Here is a 25,495-nt window from a genome sequence, read left to right on the forward strand (position 1 = left end):
TGTAGGGGCCCAAATGAAGCTTCATGAAATCATCAAAGTGACAAATGCACATGAAAGATACATATATGACCTGATGTGTTTCGGCCTGGTTGGTTTTTAGATGGGGTGACCTGCAAATACAACTTCACCATTTCCTTTGTCAACTTTATTGGGGTTGCCTGTCTCTCTAAGCTACCTCACCCAATTTCCAGTGCTATTTTGTAATCATAGAATACTAGAAGTTGGAAGAGACCTCTAGGGTCATCTAGTTCAACCCCCCTGCACAATGCTCTCTCTCAGCTTGGCTTCGCGAACGAAGATTTAAGAAGGGTGCAATAGTCCACGTCTGCTGCAGGCTCGCTGGTGGCTGACAAGACCAATGCGGGACAGGCAGGTCCGGCCACAGTGGCTGCAGGGAAAAGTCTGATTTAGGGTTGGTGCTGTAGCAGTGCGATTCTTCCTCAATCTCCTTTTGTCCTCAAGACCAGCTATGCGTGCGTTCTCAAAAGAAGAGACAGCCTGGTGGATGGTGTGCCTCCATGCTTTGCGATCTGAGGCTAGGTCAGACCACTGGTGATGGTTGATGCGACAGGTGCCATTTCTTCAAGGAGTCCTTGTACCTCTTCTTTGGTGCCCCTCTATTTCGATGGCCGGTGGAGAGTTCGCCATACAGGGCAATCTTGGGAAGGCGGTGGTTTTCCATCCTAGAAATATGCCCTGCCCAGCGCAGCTGCGTCTTCAACAGCAGTGCCTCGATGCTGGTAACCTCCGCCTGCTTGAGAACTTCAGTGTTGGTCACAAAGTCACTCCAGTGGATGTTGAGGATGGTGCAAAGGCAGCGCTGATGAAAGCGCTCAAGGAGTTGCAGGTGATGACGGTATAAAACCCACGATTCGGAGCCGTAGATGAGGGTTGTCATCACAACCGCTTTGTAAACATTGATCTTTGTGCCTTTTTTCAGATGCTTGTTGCTCCACACTCTTTTGTGCAGTCGGCCAAAGGCACGGTTTGCCTTTGCCAGCCTGTTGTCGATCTCCTTGTCGATCTTAGCATCTGAGGAGATGATGCACCCCAGGTAGCTGAACTGCTGGACTGTCTTCAGAACTGATTCACCCACAGTGATGCAGGGAGGGTGATAATCTTCCTGGGGTGCAGGCTGGTGGAGAACTTCTGTCTTCTTCAGACTAAGTTCTAGGCCGAATAGCTTGGCAGCCTCTGCAAAGCAGGACGTCATATGCTGCAGAGCTGATACCGAGTGGGAGACGAGTGCAGCATCATCAGCAAACAGTAGCTCTCGGATGAGTTTTTCCATTGCCTTGGAGTGGGCCTTTAGTCGCCTCAGGTTGAACAGGCTGCCATCGGTGCGATAGCGGATGTAGACACCATCGTCATCATCTAGATCTACTGTGGCTCTTTGAAGCATCATGCTAAAGAAGATCGTAAAGAGAGTTGGCGCGAGAACGCAGCCTTGCTTTACACCTGTGCCTATTGGGAAGGGCTCCGAGAGGTCGTTGCAGTGTCTGACTTGGCCTCGTTGGTCTTCGTGTAGCTGGATGATCATGCTGAGGAACCTTGGGGGACATCCTAAACGTTCCAAGATTTGCCACAGGCCTTTCCTGCTAACGGTATCGAAAGCTTTGGTAAGGTCGACAAAAGTCACATACAGAGCCTTGTTTTGCTCCCTGCATTTCTCTTGGAGCTGCCTGAGAACAAATACCATGTCGGTGGTGCTCCTGTTAGCTCTGAAGCCGCACTGGCTCTCTGGGAGGAGTTCTTCTGCAATGGCGGGCACCAGTCTGTTCAGGAGTATTCTGGCAAGGATTTTGCCTGCGATGGAGAGCAGGGTTATCCCCCGGTAGTTGGAGCAGTCTGACTTTTCCCCTTTGTTCTTGTATAGGGTGATGATGATTGCATCGTGAAAGTCCTGTGGTAATTTGCCTTGTTCCCAGCAGGTGACAAGTACTTTGTGAAGTGAGCTATGTAGTACTGTGCCCCCATGCTTCCAGATCTCTGGTGGAATTCCATCAACTCCTGCTGCCTTGCCACTTTTCAGTTGCTTGATGGCTTTAACAGTCTCTTCTAGAGTGGGGATCTCATCCAACTCTGTTTTCACTGGTTGAAGTGGGGTGAGGTGAATTGCTGACTCTTGAACTACACGGTTGGCACTGCACAATGCAGGAAATTCACAAATAGCAGTGGTAGTCCCCTGTTGCAGACTTTTTATGGGATGGTTACCTCCCCCTAAATTCACAGAATCCACCCTGCTGTCAGATGGCCATCTAGCATCCGTTTAAAAACCTCCAAAGAAGGAGAACCCACCACCTCCTGAAGAAGCCTGTTCCACTCAGGAACCGCTGTAACTGTCAGGAGGTTCTTCCTAACATTGAGCCGGAAACTCTTCTGATTTTATTTCAACCCATTGGTTCTGGTCCTACCTTCTGGGGCCATAGAAAACAATACCATACTATCATCAATATGACAGCCCTTCAAGTACTTGAAGATGGTGATCATATCACTTCTTAGCCACCTCCTCTTCAGGCTAAGATCAAGATTCAAGTCCAGTGGCACCTTAAATCATCAAGATTAATAGGGTATAAACTTTCAAAAGTAAAATCTTTTTGGTCTTCTTGGCACTACTAGACTCAAATCTTGCTCATCTATGGCAGACCAACATCACTACCCACCTGAAACACGCTTCAGCAGAATAACACCCTTTTAAGCCCACTGAAGTCATCAATATGTTGTATTCCAACGTAATTCATCTATACTTTGTGGCAAATTGAAGTCAATGGGCTTACAAGGGCTGGGATGGATAACTTTGGTTGGGATCATATCATTAATGTCATAATTGTGAATGGAGGCACGTTGCAGATGAATCAGAAGTAAAAATTCTGCAAGAAAGGAAAAAGAGGCAGTATTGTACTCTTGTACATCAGGGGAATTAAATGAAGAGAATTAGAATCCTTCATGAGTGTTTTAAATCAGACAGGATGAAGTTTCATTCTTCCCCTTCATGAGCAATGGCAAATAGAAGGAAGCCTTTCCATTTTAGGAGAGGAGAGAGAGTACTGGAGGCTTCATTTACAAAAAAGTATGGGTGGGACAGGAATTGTGGAAGTACAGAAGCAAGCCCAGAGGTGGGCAGTAATAGCTGTATATCAACATGAGTTCTGTTACCTTCATCAGCTCTTTGCCAGTGCTTCTTCACTCAAAGTTTGATTGGTTTGTGGAATTCACTGTTCCAGGAGATGGTGACAGCTGTTGCTAAAGCAATTTAAAAAAAAAATCTGCATAGCCAATCAGAAGTCTTGCTGGACAAAAGCCCCATCCACTTTCTAAAGACACTTGACAGGCACCAGGAAAGGTATTGATGGGTGTCACAGTGCCCACAGGCACCATGTTGGGAATCCCTCAAATAGAGCCTCCATGTTCAGAGGCAGTAACCCCCTGAATATCTGTGTTGGGGAGCAACAACAGTCTCTGTGTTCAGCTTGTTGGCATCTCATTGGCTACTGTGTGAAGCAGGATGCTGGAGTAGAATGACCATTGCTCTGATCCAGCATAGCAGCTGTTACATTCTCCTTCTTATCTGAAGGTGCTACCTTCAGCCCTTAATGGGTGCAGTGGCTAAGACAGCTCCTTTTCTTGGAATAACCAGCCTGCTCATTTCCCCATATGAAATAGCTTTCAGAGGCCCTTCTGAGGCTTCATTAAGGCTTAGAGGGCCCTGAAGGCAAGTGCATTGGTGGTGGTGGGGAGCTGAGTCACTTGGGAATCCTCCCAATAATGTTTTCAGTTCTCCAAAAAACCAAGCAGAGAATAACAAAGCGCAGGAAAGCGGCCGGACACAGAACAAGCTGAAACCAAAACCTCAAAGGCTGCAACCCACAAAACCATTAACATTGCTGCGCATTTCCGTGGAATTTCAGGAAAGCTCTTTCCTCCTAAATGGCTTGTGGTTTGCAGCCAAACAGAGAGAGTCAGTCAGGTTGCTATAAATAAAAAGGCACCGATTGCCGCATAACAAACAACCGGAGTGAGTTATTTCGCTGCCGCTGAGTGCTTTTCAGGTGACCTGTGGGAGAAGGAAGGGGCTTGTGAGTAAGCCCAGCTGGGAATTTGGCACCGCAGACTACCTGATGTTACTTAATTTATTACATTTATATGCTGCTCTTCCTGCAAGGGCTCCGTGCGGTTTTCTTCTGGCTCCCGGGCCGTCGGTCTCCCATGCAGTTTGCACCAGCAGGGACAGAACGGCCCTCGCGCATAGCAGAAAACTTCCCTCTGAGCCATAGTCCTGGAGAGCTGCTGTCTGGCTGAAGCAAGTCATGCCAAGTCCCAGTGATAGTGGCAACATTTCAAAAGGCCACTTGGATAAGCATCAGGTGGGGGGGGGGGGCTGGCAATGAGCAGGAGCTTGCCTGACCCCTTCTCCCATGCCCCAACTGGCTGTGTCTGAGTGGTGTGGCCACTGCTTCTTAGCTCATACCCAGCCAATAGCACTGGGGGAGAGGGGTAGCAGGAGAGCCTATACCTATCGTCATCACCCCAGTCAGAGTCATTTGCCTTGCCTTGCTTCCAGTGGTTATAATGGCCAACCTTGCCCTGGAGTACTACAAATGTATTGTTTCCCTTTAGACCATTCCCTGGCTCTTCCTGCAGTTGCACAAACCTCTGAAGTAATGCCATCTTTGACCCATCAGGGCATGCAGTACGAAACAAATCTCGTTCATTGTGCAATCCACTTGGTAGCTTGCAAAGCTTGAGATTTCCCTGTTGTTTGCTCTCCTCATATCTGCCCACCCGGTGTGCATGTTGAGATGAGCAGTTTGATCTTGTTGGAGATTTTGGCATTATGTTATAAATTAAACCTGAACAGATTGAAACAGATGTTGGGCTGCCTTGGATTCCCCTTCTGAGTTCTGCCGGTGAGTCCCAGCTTGTCACTTTTTGCAAGGCTGTCACTCTTTTGTCGACTTCCTTAATGGAGCTATCCTCCCCCCTCCCCCAATAGCATTTAATAGTAATGGGTGGCAGAACTGTTATTGACAACATGTGAAATCCCTCCCCAAGGAAAAGATGGGGAATATCCTTCCAAGGAACCTTTTGAACAGGGGTGCCAGAAGCATCATGCATTTCCAGGCTAAGAGTCTCTCTAGGCCCTTTAACACCACCCTGACTTAACCCAGCCATCATATGACTACAAACCATAAAAACAGAAGAGCCACTAGTGGGAAGGGCGGGATATAAATCTTAAATAAAATAAATAAATAAATAAAAATTTATAATAAGATGATGATATTGGATTTATATCCCACCCTCCACTCTCAATCTCAGAGTCTCAGAACGATTCACAATCTCCCTTACCTTCCCTCCCCCCTCCACAACAAACACCCTGTGAGGTGGGTGCAGCTGAGAGAGCTCTCCCAGAAGCTGCCCTTTCAAGGACAACTCTTGCGAGAGCCATGGCTAACCCTGTAACCCAAGGCCATTCCAGCAGCTACAAGTGGAGGAGTGGTGAATCAAACCCGGTTCTCCCAGATTAGAGTCCGCACACTTAACCACTACACCAAACTGGCTTTCATAAGCAAAACCTTGTTGCATCAGGCCACTGGCCCATCCAGTTCAGCATTCTGTCACACAGTGGCCAAACCCCAGGTGCTATCAAGAGGTCTACCAGTGGAGCCAGACTCCAGAATCCCTCCCACTGTTGCCCTCTCCAAGCACCAAGAATACAGACCATCCTGCTCCAGACATAGTGTTCCATCTATACGTTGTGGCTAATAGACACTGATGGACCTCTGCTCCATTACTTACCCAGCACTAGGGGGCCAGGGTCCTGGTGATTTTGGGTCCCTAGTCCTTATCCCTCTTAGCAGCCCTGCTTTAAAGATACACTAAGAAGGCTCCAGGTTGTGTTTGGAGGTCATGTTACATACACAAGAGAAATGGCCACAAATGTCCACATTTCGCAAAACCCTGCTCATTCTGTATGGGATCTCTTCAAAATGTAAGTTTCTGTGGATCTGGGCTCCTGAAATGATTCCTTTGCTGCAGGTGGCAAACTTTCAAGTCTCAGAGTTGTTTTGCTAAGTAACAGATGTTTCTGGGTAGCTCTAATGTTGTATTTTGCAGGTTCTTGGGCCAATGGAGGAAGTTTACGGGTAAAAGCAGAACAGGTTGGCATATTTTTAAGTTACACAAATGCCTATAGAGACAAGTTATCTGATGAAGGAGGCTTTGACTCTTGAAAGCTTATACCCTGGGAAATTGCTGGTCTTCAAGGTGCTACTGGGATCTAATAGAGACAAGTACAATCATCTGACTGTGCCCACAACACTATTCAGATTTCACAGATCCCATAGAAGGGGTACGAAAATGTGACTTTAGGAAACTTGGTGAAGGTTACTCTTCCAATGAGCAGGAAAAAACAGTCGCAAATGACATTTTTGTAATGAATGCAGTGTTTTGTAAAACAACAAGGTTAACAGGATGGGAGGGGAGTGTCTGAGGCTATTCTACTTGTAGTTTGGTGGATACCACAGCCCCCCCCCCCCCCCCATCAACCACAATGCTCATTTTTTTCCAGGAAACAGCAATTGAGTATCATGGGTCAGGATGAAAGAACAAGGGGTATGTACATGATAGATGAATGCAAGGCTGGAAATTACTGCTCAAGTAGCAGGCCTGTTTATACTACACTTTGAAACTAGTTCCAAACCCATCATGACTCAAGGGTTGCCAACCTCCAGGTGGGACCTGAAGATAGCCTGAAGAATTAGAACCCATCTCCAGGCAACATAGATCAGTTGCCCTGGAGAAAATGGCTGCTTTGGAAGTGGACTCTATGGAACTATAGCCACTGAGGTCCTGTCCCTACCTCAATTCCCCTGTCCCCAGGCTCCACCCCCAAAATTTCCAGGTATTTACCAACCCAGAGTTGGCAATCTAGGGATTCTGGAAAGTGCAGTTCACTAAAGACGCTTCTAGCATTAAAAGTTCACAACAGCCCCTCAAAATTCCTCACTCTTGGAAAGTATTCTGTGGAAATGAGAACTGGCTTCCTGTATGGGACCAAGTTCCTTCCCTTCTGACAACAGCAGCCAGCTAGAAGCCTGTGGAAAGTCAAGTGCAGGACATGCAGGTGATGGTCCACCCCTGTTCTGTATCCCCAGCACTTGGTATTCAGAGATAGCCTGTCTCTCTGTGCACAGAGGTTCCCTCTAGCTATCATAGTGAAATATCAGGCCTACCCTCCATGAATTTGTCCGCTCCCTTTCTAAAGTGTATGAACCTACCTTGTACTGAGCTTATCTAGAATATTGTCCACTTTAGTTGACAGTGGCTGTCCAAGGTGACAGGCAGAGAGAGTGGGAAGTTTTTCCTCAGACCTGCTACCTGAGTGAATCAGAAATGACAAGGACTGATCCCTGAGACCTTCTGCATGCAAAGCAAGTGCTCCAAGACTGACCCACAATCTTTTTTTTTTTTGCTATTGTCACATTTCTGTGGCTATGATATCTAAAATTATGCATTCTGTGAGGAAATGCTTTATTCCCCCCCCCCCCGTTCTTAATTTAATGCCAGGAAGTTCTGATGGTATGAGAAAAAGATACACCCTCCCTATCTATGCTCTGTCTCCACACTGTTTATAGATTTTTAAACCCCGCTTATAGCCCACCCCTGACTTAACCTTTTCTCTAAAATAAAAAAACCTCAGATCTACATGCTTTATCCTTATAGTAAAGACACTCTAGGAATCTTTCCATACCCTTCACTTCCCCAAAGCAAACATTTGGGGGAATCTCATGAGCCATCATGAGCTTGGCTGTAGAATACCAAGGACAATTGTTGATTTTTTTTTTCCTGCTTGGTCAGTGTCTACCTGACATTGTCATAAGAACATAAGAGAAGCCATGTTGGATCAGGCCAATGGCCCATTCAGTCCAACACTCTGTGTCACACAGTGGCCAATATATATGTGTGTGTGTGTGTATATATATATATATATATATATATATATATATATATATATATATATATACACACACACACACACACACACACACATATATACATACACACACACACATATATATATACACCGTGGCTAATAACCACTGATGGACCTCTGCTCCATATTTTTATCCAATCCCCTCCTAACACTGTCTATGCTTGTAGCTGCCACCACCTCCTGTGGCAGTGAATTCCACATGTTAATCATCCTTTGGGTGAAGAAGTACTTCCTTTTATCCATTTTAACCTGACTGCTCAGCAATTTCATTGAACGCCCACAAGTTCTTGTATTGTGAGAAAGGGAGAAAAGTACTTCTTTCTCTACTTTCTCCATCCCATGCATAATCTTGTAAATCTCTATCATGTCACCTAGCAGTCGACATTTCTCCAAGCTAAAGAGCCCCAAGCATTTTAACCTTTCTTCATAGGGAAAGTGTTCCAAACCTTTAATCATTCTAGTTGCCCTTTTCTGCACTTTTTCCAATGCTATAATATTCTTTTTGAGGTGTGATGATCAGAATTGTACACAGTATTCCAAATGAGACCGCACCATCGATTTATACAGGGGCGTTATGATACTGGCTGATTTGTTTTCAATTCCCTTCCTAATAATTCCCAGCATGGCGTTGGCCTTTTTTATTGCAATCGCACACTGTCTTGACATTTTCAGTGAGTTATCTACCACGACCCCAAGATCTCTCTCTTGGTCAGTCTCTGCCAGTTCACAACCCATCAACTTGTATTTGTAGCTGGGATTTTTGGCCCCAATGTGCATTACTTTGCACTTGGCCACATTGAACCTCATCTGCCACATTGACGCCCACTCACCCAGTCTCAACAGATCCCTTTGGAGTGCCTCACAATCCTCTTTGGTTCTCACCACCCTGAACAATTTAGTGTCATCTGCAAACTTGGCCACTTCACTGTGTACTCCCAACTCCAGATCATTAATGAACAAGTTAAAGAGCATGGGACCCAGTACTGAGCCCGGTGACACCCCACTGCTTACTGTCCTCCACTGTGAAGACTGCCCATTTATACTCACTCACTCTCTGCTTCCTATTACTCAGCCAGTTTTTGATCCACAAGAGGACCTGTCCTTTTACTCCATGACTCTCAAGCTTTCTAAGGAGCCTTTGATGAGGAACTTTATCAAAAGCTTTCTGGAAGTCAAGGTAAACAACATCTATCGGGTCCCCTTTGTCCACATGTTTGTTCACCTCCGCAAAGAACTGTAACTGGTTAGTGAGGCAAGATCTTCCTTTACAAAACCCATGCTGAGTATTCCTCAATAACTTGTGTTCATCAATGTGCCTACTCATTCTGTCCTTGATAATACTTTCTACCAACTTTCCCGATAATGAAGTCAGACTGACTCGCCTGTAATTTTCTGGATCTCCTCTGGAACCCTTTTTAAAGATGGGGGTGACATTTGCTGCCTTCCAGTCCTCAGGAATGGAGACAGATTTCAATGAAAGATTACATATTTTTGTCAGGAGATCCACAAGTTCAAGTTTGAGTTCTTCCAGAACTCTTGGATGTATGCCATCCGGACCTGGTGACTTATTAGTTTTTAATTCGTCAATCAGTTGTAGGACCTCCTCTCTTGTCACCTCAATTTTAACTCAGGTCTTTCAACACCCCTTCCAAAATTAGTGGTTCTGGAGCAGGCAAACACTTCTCATCTTCCACAGTGAAGACGGAGGCAAAAAATGCATTCAGCTTCTCAGCCATTTCCCTATCCTCCTTCAGTAATCCTTTTACCCCTTGGTCATCCAAGGGCCCCACTGCCTCCCTGGCTGGTTTCCTACTTCTAATATATTTGAAGACATTTTTATTGTTGGTCTTTTATGTTTTTTGCAATATAATCCTAATAGTCCCATTTTGCTTACCTGATCACAGTCTTGCATTTGATTTGCCACAGCCTGTGTTCCCTTTTATTAATCTCACTTGGACTAGCTTTCCATTGCTTAAAGGAGTCCTTCTTACCTTTTACAGTTTCCATTACTTTGTTTGTTAACCATGCAGGCCTTTTCTTATACCTGTTTGTGCCTTTCCCAACTTGTGGTATATATTTTATCTGAGCTTCTAGGATTGTGGTTTTAAAGCCTCCAAGCTTCCCCAAGGGTTTTGACTGTATTTACCTTTCCTTTCAGTTTCCTCTTCACATGCCTCCTCATTTCAGAGAATTTACGCCTTTTAAAGTTAAATGTGGTTGTGCTGGTCTTTTGGGGCAACTCCCTATTTATACAAATGGTGAAATCAATAACGTTATGGTCACTGCTCCCAATTGGTGCGATCACTTTTACATCTCTCACCAAGTTTTGGGCATTACTTAGGACCAAATCCAGGATCGCCCCACCCCTGGTAGGTTCTGTGACCATCTGCTCCATAGCACAGTCATTGAGAGCATCTAGAAACTCAATCTCTTTCTCTTGACCTGAACACATATTGACCCAATCAATCTGCAGGTAGTTAAAATCACCTATTACGACACAGTTTTTACATTTAGCCGCTATCTTTAATCCTTCCATCATATTATAATCAACCTCTATCTTTTGATTTGGTGGGCGATAACAAACTCCCATAGTTAAATTTCCTTTTGGGTCCTCTATTTCAACCCAAAGCATTTCTAGAAAGGAATCTAATTCTTTGACCTCAGTCTTACTGGACTGCATACCCTCTCTTACAAAGCCACCCCACCTCCAACCCTTCCCTCCCTATCCTTCCGATATAACTTATATCCAGGAATCACCGTGTCCCACTGATTCTCCTCATTCCACCAAGTTTCTGAAATTCCCACAATGTCTATGTTTTCCCCCAACACTAAACATTCCAACTCCCAAATTTTACTTCGAACACTTCTAGCATTTGTATACAAACATCTATAATTTCCCAGGCAAGTTAGGCCCACAACCTTCCTCCTGCTGCCTCAAGACTTTGGCAGACACTCCATACTGTTTGTCACCATCTCAGTGGACAACTCTGATCCATTACCTGGTAGAAAAGTAACAGCTAACCCTTCATCTCTTTGAGATGAGTCCTCCCGAACCAGAGACATTTCATCTCCTGTCGGCTTTCCCCCAAGATTTAGTTTAAAAACTGCTCTGCCACTTTTTTGATTTTAAGCGCCAGCAGCTTGGTTCCATCTGGGGACAAGTGGAGACCATCTCTTTTGTACAGTTCCCGCTTGTTCCAGAAAGCATCCCAGTGCCTAACAAACTTAAACCCTTCCTCCTTACACCATCGTCTCATCCACACATTGAGACTTCTAATTTGTGCCTGTCCCTCCAGCCCTGCACGTGGAACAGGTAGCATTTCTGAGAAGGCTACCTTGGAGGTCCTGGCCTTAAGTCTCCTGCCTAGCAGCCTAAATTTCTCCTCCAGGACCTCATGACTGCATTTCCCCACATCATTGGTGCCAACATGCACCACAACCACTGGCTCCTCCCCAGAACTGTCTATCAGCCTATCTACAACATGCATAATGTCCACTACCTTCGTACCAGGCAGGCAAGTCACCATACGGTCAGTACGTGGTTTTGCCACCCAGCTGTCTACTTGCCTAAGGATCGAATCAACAACTACCAAGACTCACCCCCCCTCTCCCTGCCCAGGGATGGTTCCTTGGCATGAAAGGATTCCCGCTCAACAACTGAAGAAGAGGTCTCTTCTGAGGCTGCATTCCCCTTATCCACAGCACAGTGCCCTGTTCCCTTTCGACCCTTATGCTCCCTGGCAGCAACAGGGCTGCCACATTCAGAGTGGGGCTCATCTAATATGTCCCCGAGAGTCTTCTCTGCCTGACTGTCTCTGCTTCTCCGGGTCAGTCACCTCGGCCTCAAGGGTACAAACTCGTTCCCCGAGTATCAGGAGCTCCTTGCATTGAGCACACACCCAAGACTTCAGTCCTGTGGGCAGTTAGTCATACATGTGACACTCAGTGCAAAACACTGGAAAGCCCCCACCCCCCTGCTGGCATTCTACCTTCATGATAGCTTTTTAAAAATATACAGTCCCCTTTTAAAGCCTGCTTGTTTATGTGGCTCTCCTTCTGGAGGGTCTACTTACCTTATAGGGAACAAAAGGAAAATAGGGATCTGGGTTTCTGGTCCTTACACAGCCCCCAAGCGAAGAGCCACCTCCAGAAGGCCAACTGAGGTTGGCAGAAGACATCAAATGTATTTTAGGGTGGTTCTTAGGGACTGGTGTGAAGAGTGGGCTATAAGTTGACCATGGAGAAGACCCACAACCTACTTTGAGATGGGAGAGGCTTCTGAGGTGATTGGAAGACTGAAAGACTGAAAGAAGAGAATGGTATCTTTTCAGGGGAGTCACCTACTCAACATGCTTAAACAACTTTGAGGCCTGCTTAAATATTATAGATCCTCCAAGCAAAGGATTCTGGGGGCTGAAAAAGATCTAGAGTAGGAGTCCCCAATATGGCATCTGTTGGATGCCATGGTGCCTGCCAACACCTTCCCTCCAGGGGCCTACCACTTTTTAGAAAGTGGGTGGAGTAAGCTGGGGCTTTTGTCCATCATGACTTCTGATTGGCCATTGGTTATCTAACTGGGTGTGCATATTCTTTTTAAAAATGTATCTTTGGCAGCATCTGCCACTACAGCGCAAGGATCTTCACTGTGTGACTGAAGATAAACCTGTATGTAAGTAAGGAAATATATTAAACAATATGTTCATTTTTAAAAGTGTTCTGTTAAGCAGAGCTTCTGCCTGAAATGTTGAAGAGTTACTGACAGAATTATGCATGACCTCACTCCCATACTGTGTGGTTGGCTCCACCTTGAACAGCAGCCATTTTGTGGTTGTGTCCATTGCCCTGTGTCAATACTCCAAAGGTGTCCACAGGCTCAAAAAAGCTGGGGATCCTGATCTAGAGAGCCATGACAATTTTCAGGGACACCCAAAACTATACATCTTTGAGAGAAGCCACATCAGTGAAACTGCCTCTAAAATGAGTTTTAATCATAATTTCACTTTTCCCTCACAACCCCACACACACAAACCAAAAAACCCAAATCTTTTCCCTCTCACATAGCAAAGAGTCTGAAAACTTGCTAAAGAGGGCTTTGTTGCTTTTGAACAGGCCCCCATGACATACTCTGGGAGTTGAGTTCTAGCAACTGGGGGCAAATAACTGAGGCCAGCTAGAATGGGAGGCTGCTTGGGAGGGCTAAAAGCCAAACTAAAAAGAGGCAGCATTGAAGTCAGCAGGGGAAAAGAAATAAACCCCAAGACTGCCCCCCAATGGACCATCAAATCTTGTGCAGAGTCTCTTCCCCTTTACCCTCCATCCGCTATTCTCCCTCCACCCCTCTTCCTTCTTGTAAAAATGTGGCATTTCTCCAAAAAGACAACCAGACATAAAAATGGGTCAGCAGCTCTCCCTACATCTCCCTCTTCCCCTTGCCAGTTCTCTAGTTGGTTAACACTGTTGTCTCCTTGTCCCCTCCCCCCCAACCCTCCCCCACCCCCTGCGCTCATGATGGACAGGTGACCATCTCCGTAGACGGGATCCTTACCACGACCGGCTACACCCAAGAGGACTATACCATGCTGGGCTCGGACGACTTCTTCTACATCGGAGGGAGCCCCAACACAGCAGACCTGCCGGGCTCACCTGTCAGCAACAATTTCATGGGATGCCTTAAAGATGTGAGCAACCAGGCGGATCATGGATGGGACTGGGGCCAGCTTCATACTGGGTTTCCCTGCTGTTGCCAAGGAGAAATCACATGCTACATGAGAGACCCACAATCAGATCTCCAGATGTATTTGGTAACATTGAAAAGCAGCTGTGGAGATCCTGGATTGGATAAGTGCTAAGGGAGTAGGGTTGCTAACCTTTAGATGATCTCCCAGAATTGTGTCCCTGATCTCCAGAGGGCAGAGATAGTTCCCTTGGAGAAAATGGATGCTTTGGAGGGGGGGATGTATGGCATTATATCCTTCTGATGTCCCTCACCTTTCCAAGCTCTGCCCTTCCCAGGCTATACTTCCAAATCTCCAGGAATTTCTCAACCTGGAGCTGGTACCCCTTGGAGGGGAGATCCAGGTGGGCAGCCGTGTTAGTCTGAAGCAGCAGAACAAAGCAAGAGTCAAGTCTCACCTTTAAGACCATCAAAGTTTTATTCAGAATGTAAGCTTTCGTGTGCTCTAAGCACACTTCATCAGACAATAGTATGGAATGGCAAGCCATCTTAAAAATAGAGAAAGTGGGCAGTGAGTTAGTATGCAGAGTCATGGAAATCTGCTAAAAAACATTTCCATGACTCTGTATACTCACTACCCACTTTATATTTAGGACTGCTTGCCATTCCATACTATTGTCTGATGAAGTGTGCTTAGAGCACACGAAAGCTTACATTCTGAATAAAACTTTCTTGGTCTTAAAGGTGCCACTTGACTCTTGCTTTGTTCCCTTGGAGGGAAGGGGTTATAAGCTTTTCTCCATGCCACTTGCCTGATAGAATCTTCCTGCATGTGGCCAGCTACTATTAGCCCAGTTATTTAAAAAATGAGGGCACCTCTTTTTCTCCCAAATGTCACTCAGAGCAGCTGTGGTGAGGGAATTTGTTAGAAAAATGGCATGGGAGGAAAGATACATTATCCTCCAGCACCATGACCATGATCTGAATTGCTCCCTTCCTCCAGGTTTTTTAATATTGAAAAATATTTCTGGAGATTCTGTCACAAATTTGCCAAGTGACAAAGAAATCTGGGTAAAATGGAGGAGACGAGCATGATGTAAACTGTTTTGGGTCAGTAGGGAGAAAGGCACAGTTGCCAGAAAAAGATATGAGACCTGCCCAAATTGAGGATGGGGAAGTGCCAAGTATTTGGAAGGCCACACTTTTTGCCATTGTACGCGGTGCAGAACTGAAAGGATGGATAGCAGATTTCTGCAGGGCCAAAAGCAGAATACCAGGTTATTATTGTGAATTCTGGATGTATATTCTTAGCCAGGGCGGAGAGGCATTCATTAGAAAATGTAGTATGCAGAAGAGGTTGAAGGGAATGCAGAATGTTACATCTGTGGCCCCCATCTGCAGACACTTAAATCTGTGAATTGGGGCTACACTGAAACTGAACAGATTTTCCTGCAAACTTTGAGGACTCTCTAAGTTTGCATAAAAATCTGAAATTAAAAATAAAATGTGGGGGGCGGAGTTTAAATCCCCACAAACATACAGTTAGGGAACTATTCCAGTTCAGCAGTGGATGCCAGCAGCTGCACTGGGCTAGGCAGCCCAGATTCTAGCACCCACTGTTGGCCTGGGCACAGAGGCCCAGCTACAGCAGAGAAGGCCCACTGTGTGCCTGGGCACAATGGTGGCAGGTGCCAGCAGGTGCTACAGGCTCAATAGTGGGGCCTGGACCTCGTCAGATTCCATGATGGGGGTATAGGATTCCCACGCTCATGAGTCTCATGGGCCCACCACATGTATTGGGAGGGACGGTGGCTCAGTGGTAGAGCATCTGCTTGGGAAGCAGAAGGTCCCAGGTTCAATCCCCGGCATCTCCAAAAAAGGGTCCAGGCAAATAGGTGTGAAAAACCTCAGCTTGAGACCCTAGAGAGCCGCTGCCAGTCTGAGAAGACAATACTGACTTTGATGGACCAAGGGTGTGATTCAGTAGAAGGCAGCTTCATATGTTCATAACTTTCTAATCCACACCACACCTTTCTAGCCTGCTTCCTGCCCTGCCAGGGATGAGACTCCATCTTTATTTGATAACTAGGTTGCTGGGGTGAAATGTACAGCACATCTGTTAAGGAAAACTGTAGAGTTCACTTGGAATGTGTTGATATGGATGCTAAATCAATGATAGCCACTGGTAGTTCCATTGAGCATATTTGTTCCTATTTGCAAACCACAGAGAGCTGCTTACCATGAAACCACATGGAAGTCATAGACTGTGTTCTGGGGTTCTTCAGAGGAAATCTGCTTAGATGGCCTTTGTGCAGTGCCACCAAAGAAACGATACCAGGACTGCCTCATCTTGCATTCGGTCATTAACATCTTCTGCCCCATCAGTCTTGCACATCCCCAAAAGCTGGAAAGTCATCCAGTTGCTCAGCAGATCCTCCTCCTGCCTTTCTGTGGGTTGCATCGTGGAATCCATCAGCATCCCCTACCTACCAGTGATTCTTTCTGACTCTGGGAAAGTTTAGTTCCAGGGTTGTGGGTCTAATAGCCATGCAGGTCCGGAGACTACCTTAGGGAGAAGGAAGGGGACAAAACGGACCCTTCCGTCTCTCCGGCCAGCACAGCTCCGTCAACAGCACAGTGCTGCCAGCCGCCTAGAAGCTGGATATATTTATTTATTATTTGTTTATTTTATTTTATTAATTCGACTTGTATCCTGCCCTCCCTGCTGAAGCAGGCTCAGGGCAGCTTACATTAGGAGGTCATAAGACCAATATTAATAGACAAAAGATAAAAATACAAGTACATCATAAATAAAAAACGTATAAAACAATTACATAAAACAATGGTAGGTGCTATTTGATCTCGCATTAAAATATATTGATGTATTGATGATGCCGGGTACTACCAACTACACTGGTGTTAAAATTTTATTATTCAAGTACTTCTGCTGGATGTACTTATTTATATTACTATCATCACGCTTTTGTGAGACATCAACCGACCTAGGCCATTAGCATATCTGGAAACTATGAGAAACCATGAAGAACTATGGGACGCCGTCCATTTATCTGTTTATCTTACACATTACATTTCAGCAGATATAGCACCGAAGACGTTAATTTTATATATTATGGTTTTAATAATTGCTTAATGTTTTATTCTAATACTGTTTTATAATAGATTATTGTATTTTATGATATTTATTTGCTGTTAGCCGCCCTGAGCCTGTTTGCAGGGAGGGCAGGATACAAATAGAAATAAATAAATAGACAGACAGAAGAGGGAGGAGAGGGTGACTTTTTCTCTTCTCCACTTCTCACTGCAGCCTCCCGACATGTGTGACTATTAGGCCGCACTGCTCCTGCAACCCCAGAAATAAACATTCCCAGGATTGGAAAGAACTTCTGGCGGCAGGGAATGTGGCTCCAGCCCAATATTTGCTTCATGATCACTGGAAACAATACTGGCATGGTGGGGTGGGGAGGGCTGCCTCCTAGATGAAGAGCTTCTTCACATCAGGTTATGACAAGGCACCTCCTTCACCTGTTCCATTACAGTTCTTACCTCTTCCCTTACTTTGTAGGTCGTCTACAAGAACAACGACTTCAAGTTGGAGTTGTCACGACTGGCCAAAGAAGGTGACCCCAAGATGAAGATCAACGGAGACCTTGTCTTCCGCTGTGAGAGTGTCGCGGCCCTCGACCCCGTGACCTTTGAGTCTCCAGAAGCCTACATCTCACTACCCAAATGGAACACCAAGAAGACCGGCTCCATCTCCTTCGATTTCCGCACCACAGAGCCCAATGGGCTGCTGCTGTTCAGCCATGGGCGACTGCAGCCGCCGAAGGAGGCTCGATCGGAGCGCTTGCACAAGGCAGATTACTTCGCCATGGAGCTCCTCGACGGCTACCTCTACCTGCTGCTGGACATGGGATCTGGGGGCATCAAGATGCGAGCCAGCAGCAAGAAGGTGAACGATGGCGAGTGGTGCCACGTGGACTTCCAGCGTGATGGGCGCAAGGGTGAGCAAGCCATGCTGCCGTCTGGCATGATGTGTGCCTGCCTTTGGTCATTATTTATTCATTTATTTGTCTACATTCCTTGTTAGCCACCATACAACATGCCTGAAGTGACTTACGACAAGATCGATAAAAAACATAAAATGTATTATAGAACTATTGAAACCAATAATATCAATGAAACTGGTAAATAAAGCAGCAGAATAAAATCAACAGAACTGTGAAATAACACGGAGGCATAAAAGCTGAGGTAAATATCTTTGACTGGGCAGTTAAAAAAGGCATAATAAAATGATTTTAAAATAATAAAAAAGGCATAATAAAATAAGAGTTAACAAGAAGCCTGAGCAAATTTAAAAAAAAAGATCTTTTCACTAAGTGTCTAAAACTTAACGGGCTAGAGTACAGGTGAATTGACAGCCAGCTTGGTGTAATGTCAAGCCAGATGACTTCTGCCTTATGAAGCCCTGGGGCTTTTTTTGTAGAAAAATCTCTGCAGAAACTCATTTGTATATTAGGCCACACCCCCGACATCACCATTGGTTTACTTTTCTGTAGAAAAAGCTCAGCAGGAACTCATTTGCATATTAGTCCACACCCCCTGACACCTCCCCCCCTTCCAGCCATCTGGAACTGCGTTCCTGCTCAAACCCCCCCCCCCCCTGTGATGCCCACTCTGCTGTGGAAGCTCACTGGGTGACCTTGGGCCAGTCCCTTTCTCTCACCCTTTCTCCTAAGATTGTTGTTTGGATAAAATGGGGTAGGGGGAGGACATGGTAAGCATCTTTGAATCCCTGCTGGGCAAAAATATTTAAAATAATAAATACATTTACGCAGTTGGGCAGAGGACTTTTCACACATCGGGTGTTGCTGCAGGCAGTCCTGTGTCTGATCCATGCCCACTCTGTGCCTGGGAAGTGGGGACACACAAAGTAAAGTTTCATATGCTGGTAGGGAGGTTAAACGACCTCAAAGGATGAAGCAGGGTCAGGGGGTTCACAGGATGACTGCAAACTAAGCCCTACCTGGCATTCTCTCCCTGCGGTTCCTTCCAGGCTCCATCTCGGTGAACAGCCGCAGCACACCCTTCCTGGCCAGTGGGGAAAGCGAGATCTTGGACCTGGACAGCGAGATGTACCTGGGGGGGCTCCCTGAGAACCGCCTGGACCTCATCTTGCCTCCAGAGGTGTGGACAGCCTTCCTCAACTACGGCTACGTGGGCTGTGTGCGCGACCTCTTCATTGACGGCAAGAGCCGTGATGTGCGCCGCCTGGCTGAAGTGCAGAGCGTCTCCGGTGTCTCCAGTTTCTGCTCCCGGGAGACCCTCAAGCAGTGCAGCAGTTCCCCTTGCCGCAACGGAGGCCTCTGCCGCGAAGGCTGGAACCGCTTCATCTGCGACTGCGTGGGCACTGGCTACCTGGGCCGGTTGTGTGAGCGAGGTGAGGGGTGAGGTGGGGCTCAGACTGGGAGGGACGGCCAGAGTCTGAACTGGTTGGAGGCAAAAAAAACCCATTTGTAACCTTGAAGATGCCACATGCCATTTGGCAGTACAGGCTCAGTTTCCACTCTGAACAAAAGAGAAAAGCCAGAAGGATCATTCCACTTTATCAGAAGTGACAGAAGAAAATTGCATAGTGAGTATCAAAAAAATGCCAAATTGTACCTCAGGCTCAGTGCATTTTGAGTTGATGCCCTTATCAGCAACAGAACCTAAACAATGACCACCTCCACTCACCCCTCATAATTTTCAGCTGAGATCTGTGTCTTATGCTCTCCTTAAGAACATAAGAAGAGCCCTGCTGGATCAGTGTCCTGTCCACACAGTGGCCCCAACCAGTTCCTCTAGAGGGCCAACAAAAGGCTATAGAGGCCAAGGCCTTCACTGATGTTGCCTCCTGGCTCTGGGATTCAGAGGCTGACTTCCTCTGAATGTGGAGATTCCCTTTAGTCACAATGGCTAGTAGCCAGTGGCAGGCCTATCCTCCCTGAATCTAATTCCCTTTTAAAGCTGCCTATTCCCTGCAGCCATCACTACACCCTCTGGCACCAAATTCCAGACATATTTCCTTTTGTCCATTCCAAATCTACTGTCAATCAGCTTCATTTGTGCCTTCTTCCAACACACTTTCCCTGTGCATGTTAAAAAATACCCACAGACCCTCTTCGCAGCATCCCTTCCCCTGACTTGTTGAGCTCTGCCCCTCCAACTGGTGAGGTCTGTACTTGGCAGCCAGAAGAGCCATATGTGGGTCTGTAAAATGCCATCAGTTGCTGGTGCTTTGGGTTCTCCCATAGCCTGGTGTCCTAGGCAACTGCCCAGTTCACCTACGAGTGGGGAAAGGCAAGAAAGCTCTTCTCCCCTGCAGAACCAATGGTCTGGATCCAAGCCAGGGTTCGCACAGGGACAGAGTGTTCATTTACTTTACAGGGAAAGTTCTTAGCAAGCCACTGCCCTGGAAGGCCATCGGCAGCCAGAAGCAAGCAGAACCCAACTTCAGCAGTTCTGCCAGTGCCTCAGGAGCCACCAATTTATCCATTTTTATTTGAATTATTTGTAGTCCCCCTTTCTCACTGGGACTTAAGGCAGATTACACAGAGCGAGTCAATACAATCAACAGAGTGGGACATTCAGTAAATAGCGAAATAGAATTCGGGCTGTAGAACCTATCAGAAGACTAAAAAAACCAGAATCAAAGCAAAGCATAAGTATCAACATGACACACAGACTGCTGCAAGATTACATAGGATCCAAACTGTACACAGCAGGACAGGTCACAGGCCCTAATAATTTGTCCAAATAACTTTGTGAATTGTTTTGTAGAGAGCTATCCGATTGCTTGTACAGAAAAGCCGGCTTGAATAATGATGATGATAACCAGTAATGATCAGTGGCAGTTAGCCATGACCTGAATAGCCCAGGCAAGCCCAGTCTTATCAGAGCTTGGAAGCTAAGTGGAGCTGTCACTGGCGAGTGCTTGGATTGGAGACCTCCTTGGAATACCAGGAGGCAGGGGCAGGCTTTATACAGCCACCTCACTGAATATTCTCCAGGCCCCTAGTAGGGGTCAGTCACCTGAGGATGCCATGACTTCCAGGTGCGCGCGCACACACATGCACATGGAAATACAAAAATAAAGATCAGTGGAAGTTCACCCTTCACTCCATCCTGCACCTCTGCCAGTTTGCAGGGCCAGCATCAACATACCCTGAGGCGGGGGCAGCTGCCAGCACCCAGGGCTTCTTGAGGGGGGCACTGTTGGTGACCCCTCCCACCCATGCATCTCCCCTGTCGCTTGTTCATGTGCCCTTTCCAACCCATCTGCTTGCAAACACTCCACCATTCGTGCTTCCTGCTTCTCAGCATCGATGGAGAAGTGTGTGTGGGTTGTGCACAGCGGTGGCACTCCTGAAGGCCACGGCCATCACACTATTCTCTGCCCACTGCAGGCATCGCTGTTGGGGAAAGGACATGTGGAAGAATGTGAGTGTGGTGGGCAGTGAGAGGGTTTTTTTGGGGGGGAGGCAAATTGTGCACAGTCGAGTGAAGGGGGGTCAGTAGGTGGAAGGAAAGGAAGGGGGAACTGATGGTGAGCAAAAGGCAGCCCCTGAGCAATGTCTGCCAAAGGCCCTCCAAAACCTGAAACTGGCACTGCCGGTTTTCATGAAGGACTCAATGGGTGAACCAGCATCCATCATTTGCACCAATCGGGTGTTGGGTTTGAACATAGCGGTCCCCGCGATGCTGACTGGTAGCACTGCAAGAGTTAATTCGCTTGGCTTGTTCAGGGGCCATTTCAGCTTCTTTATGCACCTCTGGGCATATGCCAGCTGAAATACATCACAATTTGGGTCACTTTGGTTAAGCTATTTTTGACACCTGTTCCTTAGATTTCTGGGGCCCTGTCTGTGGGATGGGAATAAAAATGCAACTGATATTTGCCCTGGAATCTCACAGTAAGAAGAAACTTACAAAAGGCTGTGTTTGGGCCAAACCAGGTGTTTCTTTTAAAAAGAGTTTGGTCCGGGTGTTCCAACCCAGCTTCCTCACAGACATACGGCAGAAGTGGGAAATGGCTATCAAAAATAAAGCAGAGGCCTTTGGGGCACAAAATGCTGTTGGGGGGGGGAGCAAAGCCTCCTGCCTACCCCCAGATGTTTTCCAGTCTGAACAGCACTGGGGAGGGGAGTTATTCCCCCCCGCCCTTTTTGCTGCTCCATGTGGAATATTCTGTGTACACAGAACAGCAAACAGGCAAATAACTCCTCCTCCAGCTCGGCATGGCGAGCGTCTAGGGCGGGGCAGCACCCCTTCCTCACCCTGTGAGAGTGGTCCAACAGCCATTCTCCACAGCTCCTATGTGGCTGCGGGAAACCTGAGTTGGGTCTAAGGAATCTAGATCGAGCTCTTTTAAAAAGTGAATGTATAGCTTAGGCTCTTAGTCCAGTCCAAGAAACTGGAGTCACCAGAAGCAGAGAACTGGCTTAGGTCATCTCCCCGCCTACTGTCCACTGTTCTCACAGCTAAGTAGAGCCATACACCTACCCATCCCGCACCCAACCACAGATTTGGCCATACTGTGCTATTGAAAAAGTGCCACAGGCATGGAGAATCAGGTCTACATTGTGGAAATCCAGCAAGTCCATGTGGCAGGCCAGACCTCCAGACAGAGGAGGTGGCACAGACCAGTTGCACATGACCAGGTTTAACCCTTGGTCCAGCCACTGAGGAAGCAGAAAATTTGAAGCAGCAGCACAAAATTGCACATGGGAGTTTGCACTTTGCTCACTTAGGAAGTCCCTTCTAGGCCAAGAGCAGACATGGCTGATTTGTGTAGGGTTGTCACTGGGGCTCAGCTAGAGGAGCTGATTTCACTCCTTTGGAAGAGTTCCAGGAAAATAATCCTTCCCTTCCTTGGCTTCTCTCTTCTATCTGGTGTTGGGCAGAGGCCACGGTGCTGAGCTACGACGGGAGCATGTACATGAAGATCATGCTACCGACAGTCATGCACACGGAGGCTGAAGATGTGTCCCTCCGCTTCATGTCGCAGCGGGCCTATGGCTTCATGATGGCCACCACCTCCAAGGAGTCGGCCGACACTCTCCGCCTGGAGCTCGATGGGGGCCAGATGAAGCTCACCGTCAACCTAGGTAACCCACAAGCCAGAGCTCTCTGCAAGGCTGGTCTTGCCCCTAGTTCTGCGCTGTCTGCCAAAAGGAGCTCTCCGCAATGACAGGTGGTGCTGATCAGCCCTTCTCTGCTGTTTTTGCGGGTAGCCAACCCTGGCAGATCTCCCAGCAGCCACATCCCGTGTCATATGATTCTGATGGGGGAATCCGCACCAAGAATGCTGTGGCTTGGATTCTGCAGAGCATTTCTGCAGATGGGAATGATTTCCACCCGTGGAGTGTGGCTTTCTCATCTCCTTCCCTTCTGCTGCAGCCCAAATATTGCTCCTGGGGGCATTTGGGGCTGCAAGAAGAAGGGGGATGCAAGAAAGTCAAAACTCCACAATAGGAAACTATTCCATCTCTGAAAATGTTCCCGTGGAGCCAAGTCTCTGGCCGGAACTCAAGAGGCACAGGCATATAAAAGGAAAGATCTGTCAGCCAGAGACCAGATCCCTCTTGTGTTCTGCTCACAGATCCTGTGGATTTTGCTTCCTAAAACATTACCATTTTTCACAGCTGCCTCTTTCATGAAGGCCAAACACAATGTTGCATTGTAATGGGTTCTGGGTGACAGTCTCTTGGTGCTCCCTGCATCCATTGGGTCTTTGGAAAGAACCACGGCCAGCCTTGGGAAGAACTGACTCCTTTCTGCTGGGGCCAGAGTGGGCTTGGTCCCTTTGGAAAAACCGGGAGCTGCCCTCTCTGCCAAGGCTGGCCTGGGATGGAGCACAGAAAAGGGTGGGTGTTTCTCTACCAGCACTTTTCTGGGCCCCACAAGGAGGCCAAGCAGAGAAAGGGGTTCTTCCCCCCTCTTTTCTTCCTAAAGACCCCAATGTGGTTCTTTTCTCACTCCACTTTGGTTTTTGACCCTTCATTGGCACACGAATGGCCAGCCCAGAGCAAACAGCCACTGCGACCAAATGCCCTGACCCATGGCTGCCTGCTCCGTCCCTGGCATGATTCTCTTCCTCCTCCCCACATCACATCCCCTCCCACTAACAGTTCCCTGGGATCCTTCTCCCCATGGCCCCAGGGCTTTTCCTTTGCCCCACGCTGGCCCCCGTGGGAGGGGATTTCGGTCCTGCGGCTGTTTGCTTCCACTGTTCTGTTGCGGTTGACGATGCGCACCAAGCCCAGCTGTGTAGCCTGTGGGAGGGAAGACTCGCTGCCCTTTCCTCAGAGGGGAGCAACCCCTGGTGGGAACTGCCCGTGCCTGCAGAAGCTGAGGAGCAGTGAAAAAAGCCCCCACCCACCCTGCTGGCAACACTTTCCCTGCAGGGTCCTTCTGGGCACCCCACCTCACCCTGTTGCCTTCCCCATACCCATCTTAAGCCCTACCCACAGTGCCAGGCAGGTTTCTGGGCATCCTCTTCTCATGGAGTTGTTGCCACACTGTGTGGGAGTGCTCCTCAGCTTCTGGAGGTTCCAAGGGAGCAGTCGGACTTCCAGGAAGTTGTCGCCAGTGCAGTTACAAGAAACTTCCTCGAGATGTCTCTGTACTGGGAAGCACACTTGGGTGCTGAAAGAAGTGCATTGCCCCCTTGTGCCTGAGCTTGGCACTACCCTTTTTTATAGCTTTGAGGTGGGGGAAGGAAAGGGCTGCCCTGTCCTCCTTCTCCTGCACAGCTGGTCTTTGCAAGGTGGCCACTTGTCCGCACTGAGGAATCCCAGGCAATGAAGGTAAGGGTCGGAGAGGGGTGGGGCACTGAAGAAGAAATGGCCCAGATAGTCATCTCCACCCCCCCCCAAAAAAAAAAAAAATTGAAAGGGTGTGTCTATGCACAAACCAGCAGTTCCAGCTGGGCTCGGATGAGGAAAGAGACCACCTGGGGGAAACTGAGTCCCAGCTGTCCCACCTTTAGCTCATTCCCTGATTGCCTTTAAGGCTTTGTGTATGCTGCAACAATGGTCCCAGATTTGGTGAACATCAGCATTGACAGTGACCATCCCAGACCCAAACAGTGTCCAAAAAGCCCCTCAGATCCAGAGCTATGGGTGTTGCCAGCAACTGAGTGAGACTGTCAGAATTTCCCAGGGGGTCCAACAAGCAGGGAATTATGCTGGGCAACTGCACCCATTGACCACTGAATGGGCCTGGGGACTGTCACTTCTCACAGCAAATGTTGGCATCCCCCAGGTTAGAGAGATCCAGGATGGCTTCCAAGGTGGTGACGTGATCTGCACAGTATGGCAGATGTTCTAACAGTAAGCCACTGCCCTGCTCCAAACAGGGAGAGGAAAGACTCAAACATGGCCACACACACCAGCATTTTCTACATTTCGTCAGGCTTCATTCTCACCTACCAATCACCACCAGTCAGGTTGCCAACCCTGGGCTTAGAAATACCAGGAGAATTGGAGGGTGGGTTTGGAGAGGTGCAGGACCTCTGTGGGGTATAATTCTATAAATTCTACCCGCCAAAGCAGCCATTTTTTCCAAGGGAACTGATGTCTGTTGCCTGGAAACGAATTTTAATTCTGGGAGATCTTCAGGCCCCACCTGGAGGTTGGCAACCTGAATTCCCAAAGGCTAGAAATCTAGTTTTCTTTAAAAAAAGGCAAAGAGTTAACCGAGGCCCTGTCCACGTGTTAATAAAGTCCTCATGGCTGTCAGATATCCTGTCAGAAGTGGGACTTTAG

General features: G+C 47.4%; 1 protein-coding gene across 7 annotated transcripts in view; it reads left to right on the forward strand.

The window, feature by feature from the left end:
• Positions 1–25,495, forward strand: part of NRXN2 (neurexin 2) — a 468,353-nt gene that overhangs the window by 228,194 nt on the left and 214,664 nt on the right. For all 7 annotated transcript variants that reach the window (XM_060252607.1, XM_060252583.1, XM_060252591.1 and 4 more), the window contains 4 exons: positions 13,510–13,671; positions 17,251–17,689; positions 18,742–19,125; positions 22,631–22,834. In XM_060252607.1, the coding sequence (XP_060108590.1) occupies positions 13,510–13,671; positions 17,251–17,689; positions 18,742–19,125; positions 22,631–22,834 (1,189 nt within the window). The remainder of the gene's footprint in view (positions 1–13,509; positions 13,672–17,250; positions 17,690–18,741; positions 19,126–22,630; positions 22,835–25,495) is intronic.

Source organism: Heteronotia binoei, chromosome 1, assembly GCF_032191835.1.
Source record: "Heteronotia binoei isolate CCM8104 ecotype False Entrance Well chromosome 1, APGP_CSIRO_Hbin_v1, whole genome shotgun sequence".
NCBI lineage: Eukaryota > Metazoa > Chordata > Lepidosauria > Squamata > Gekkonidae > Heteronotia > Heteronotia binoei.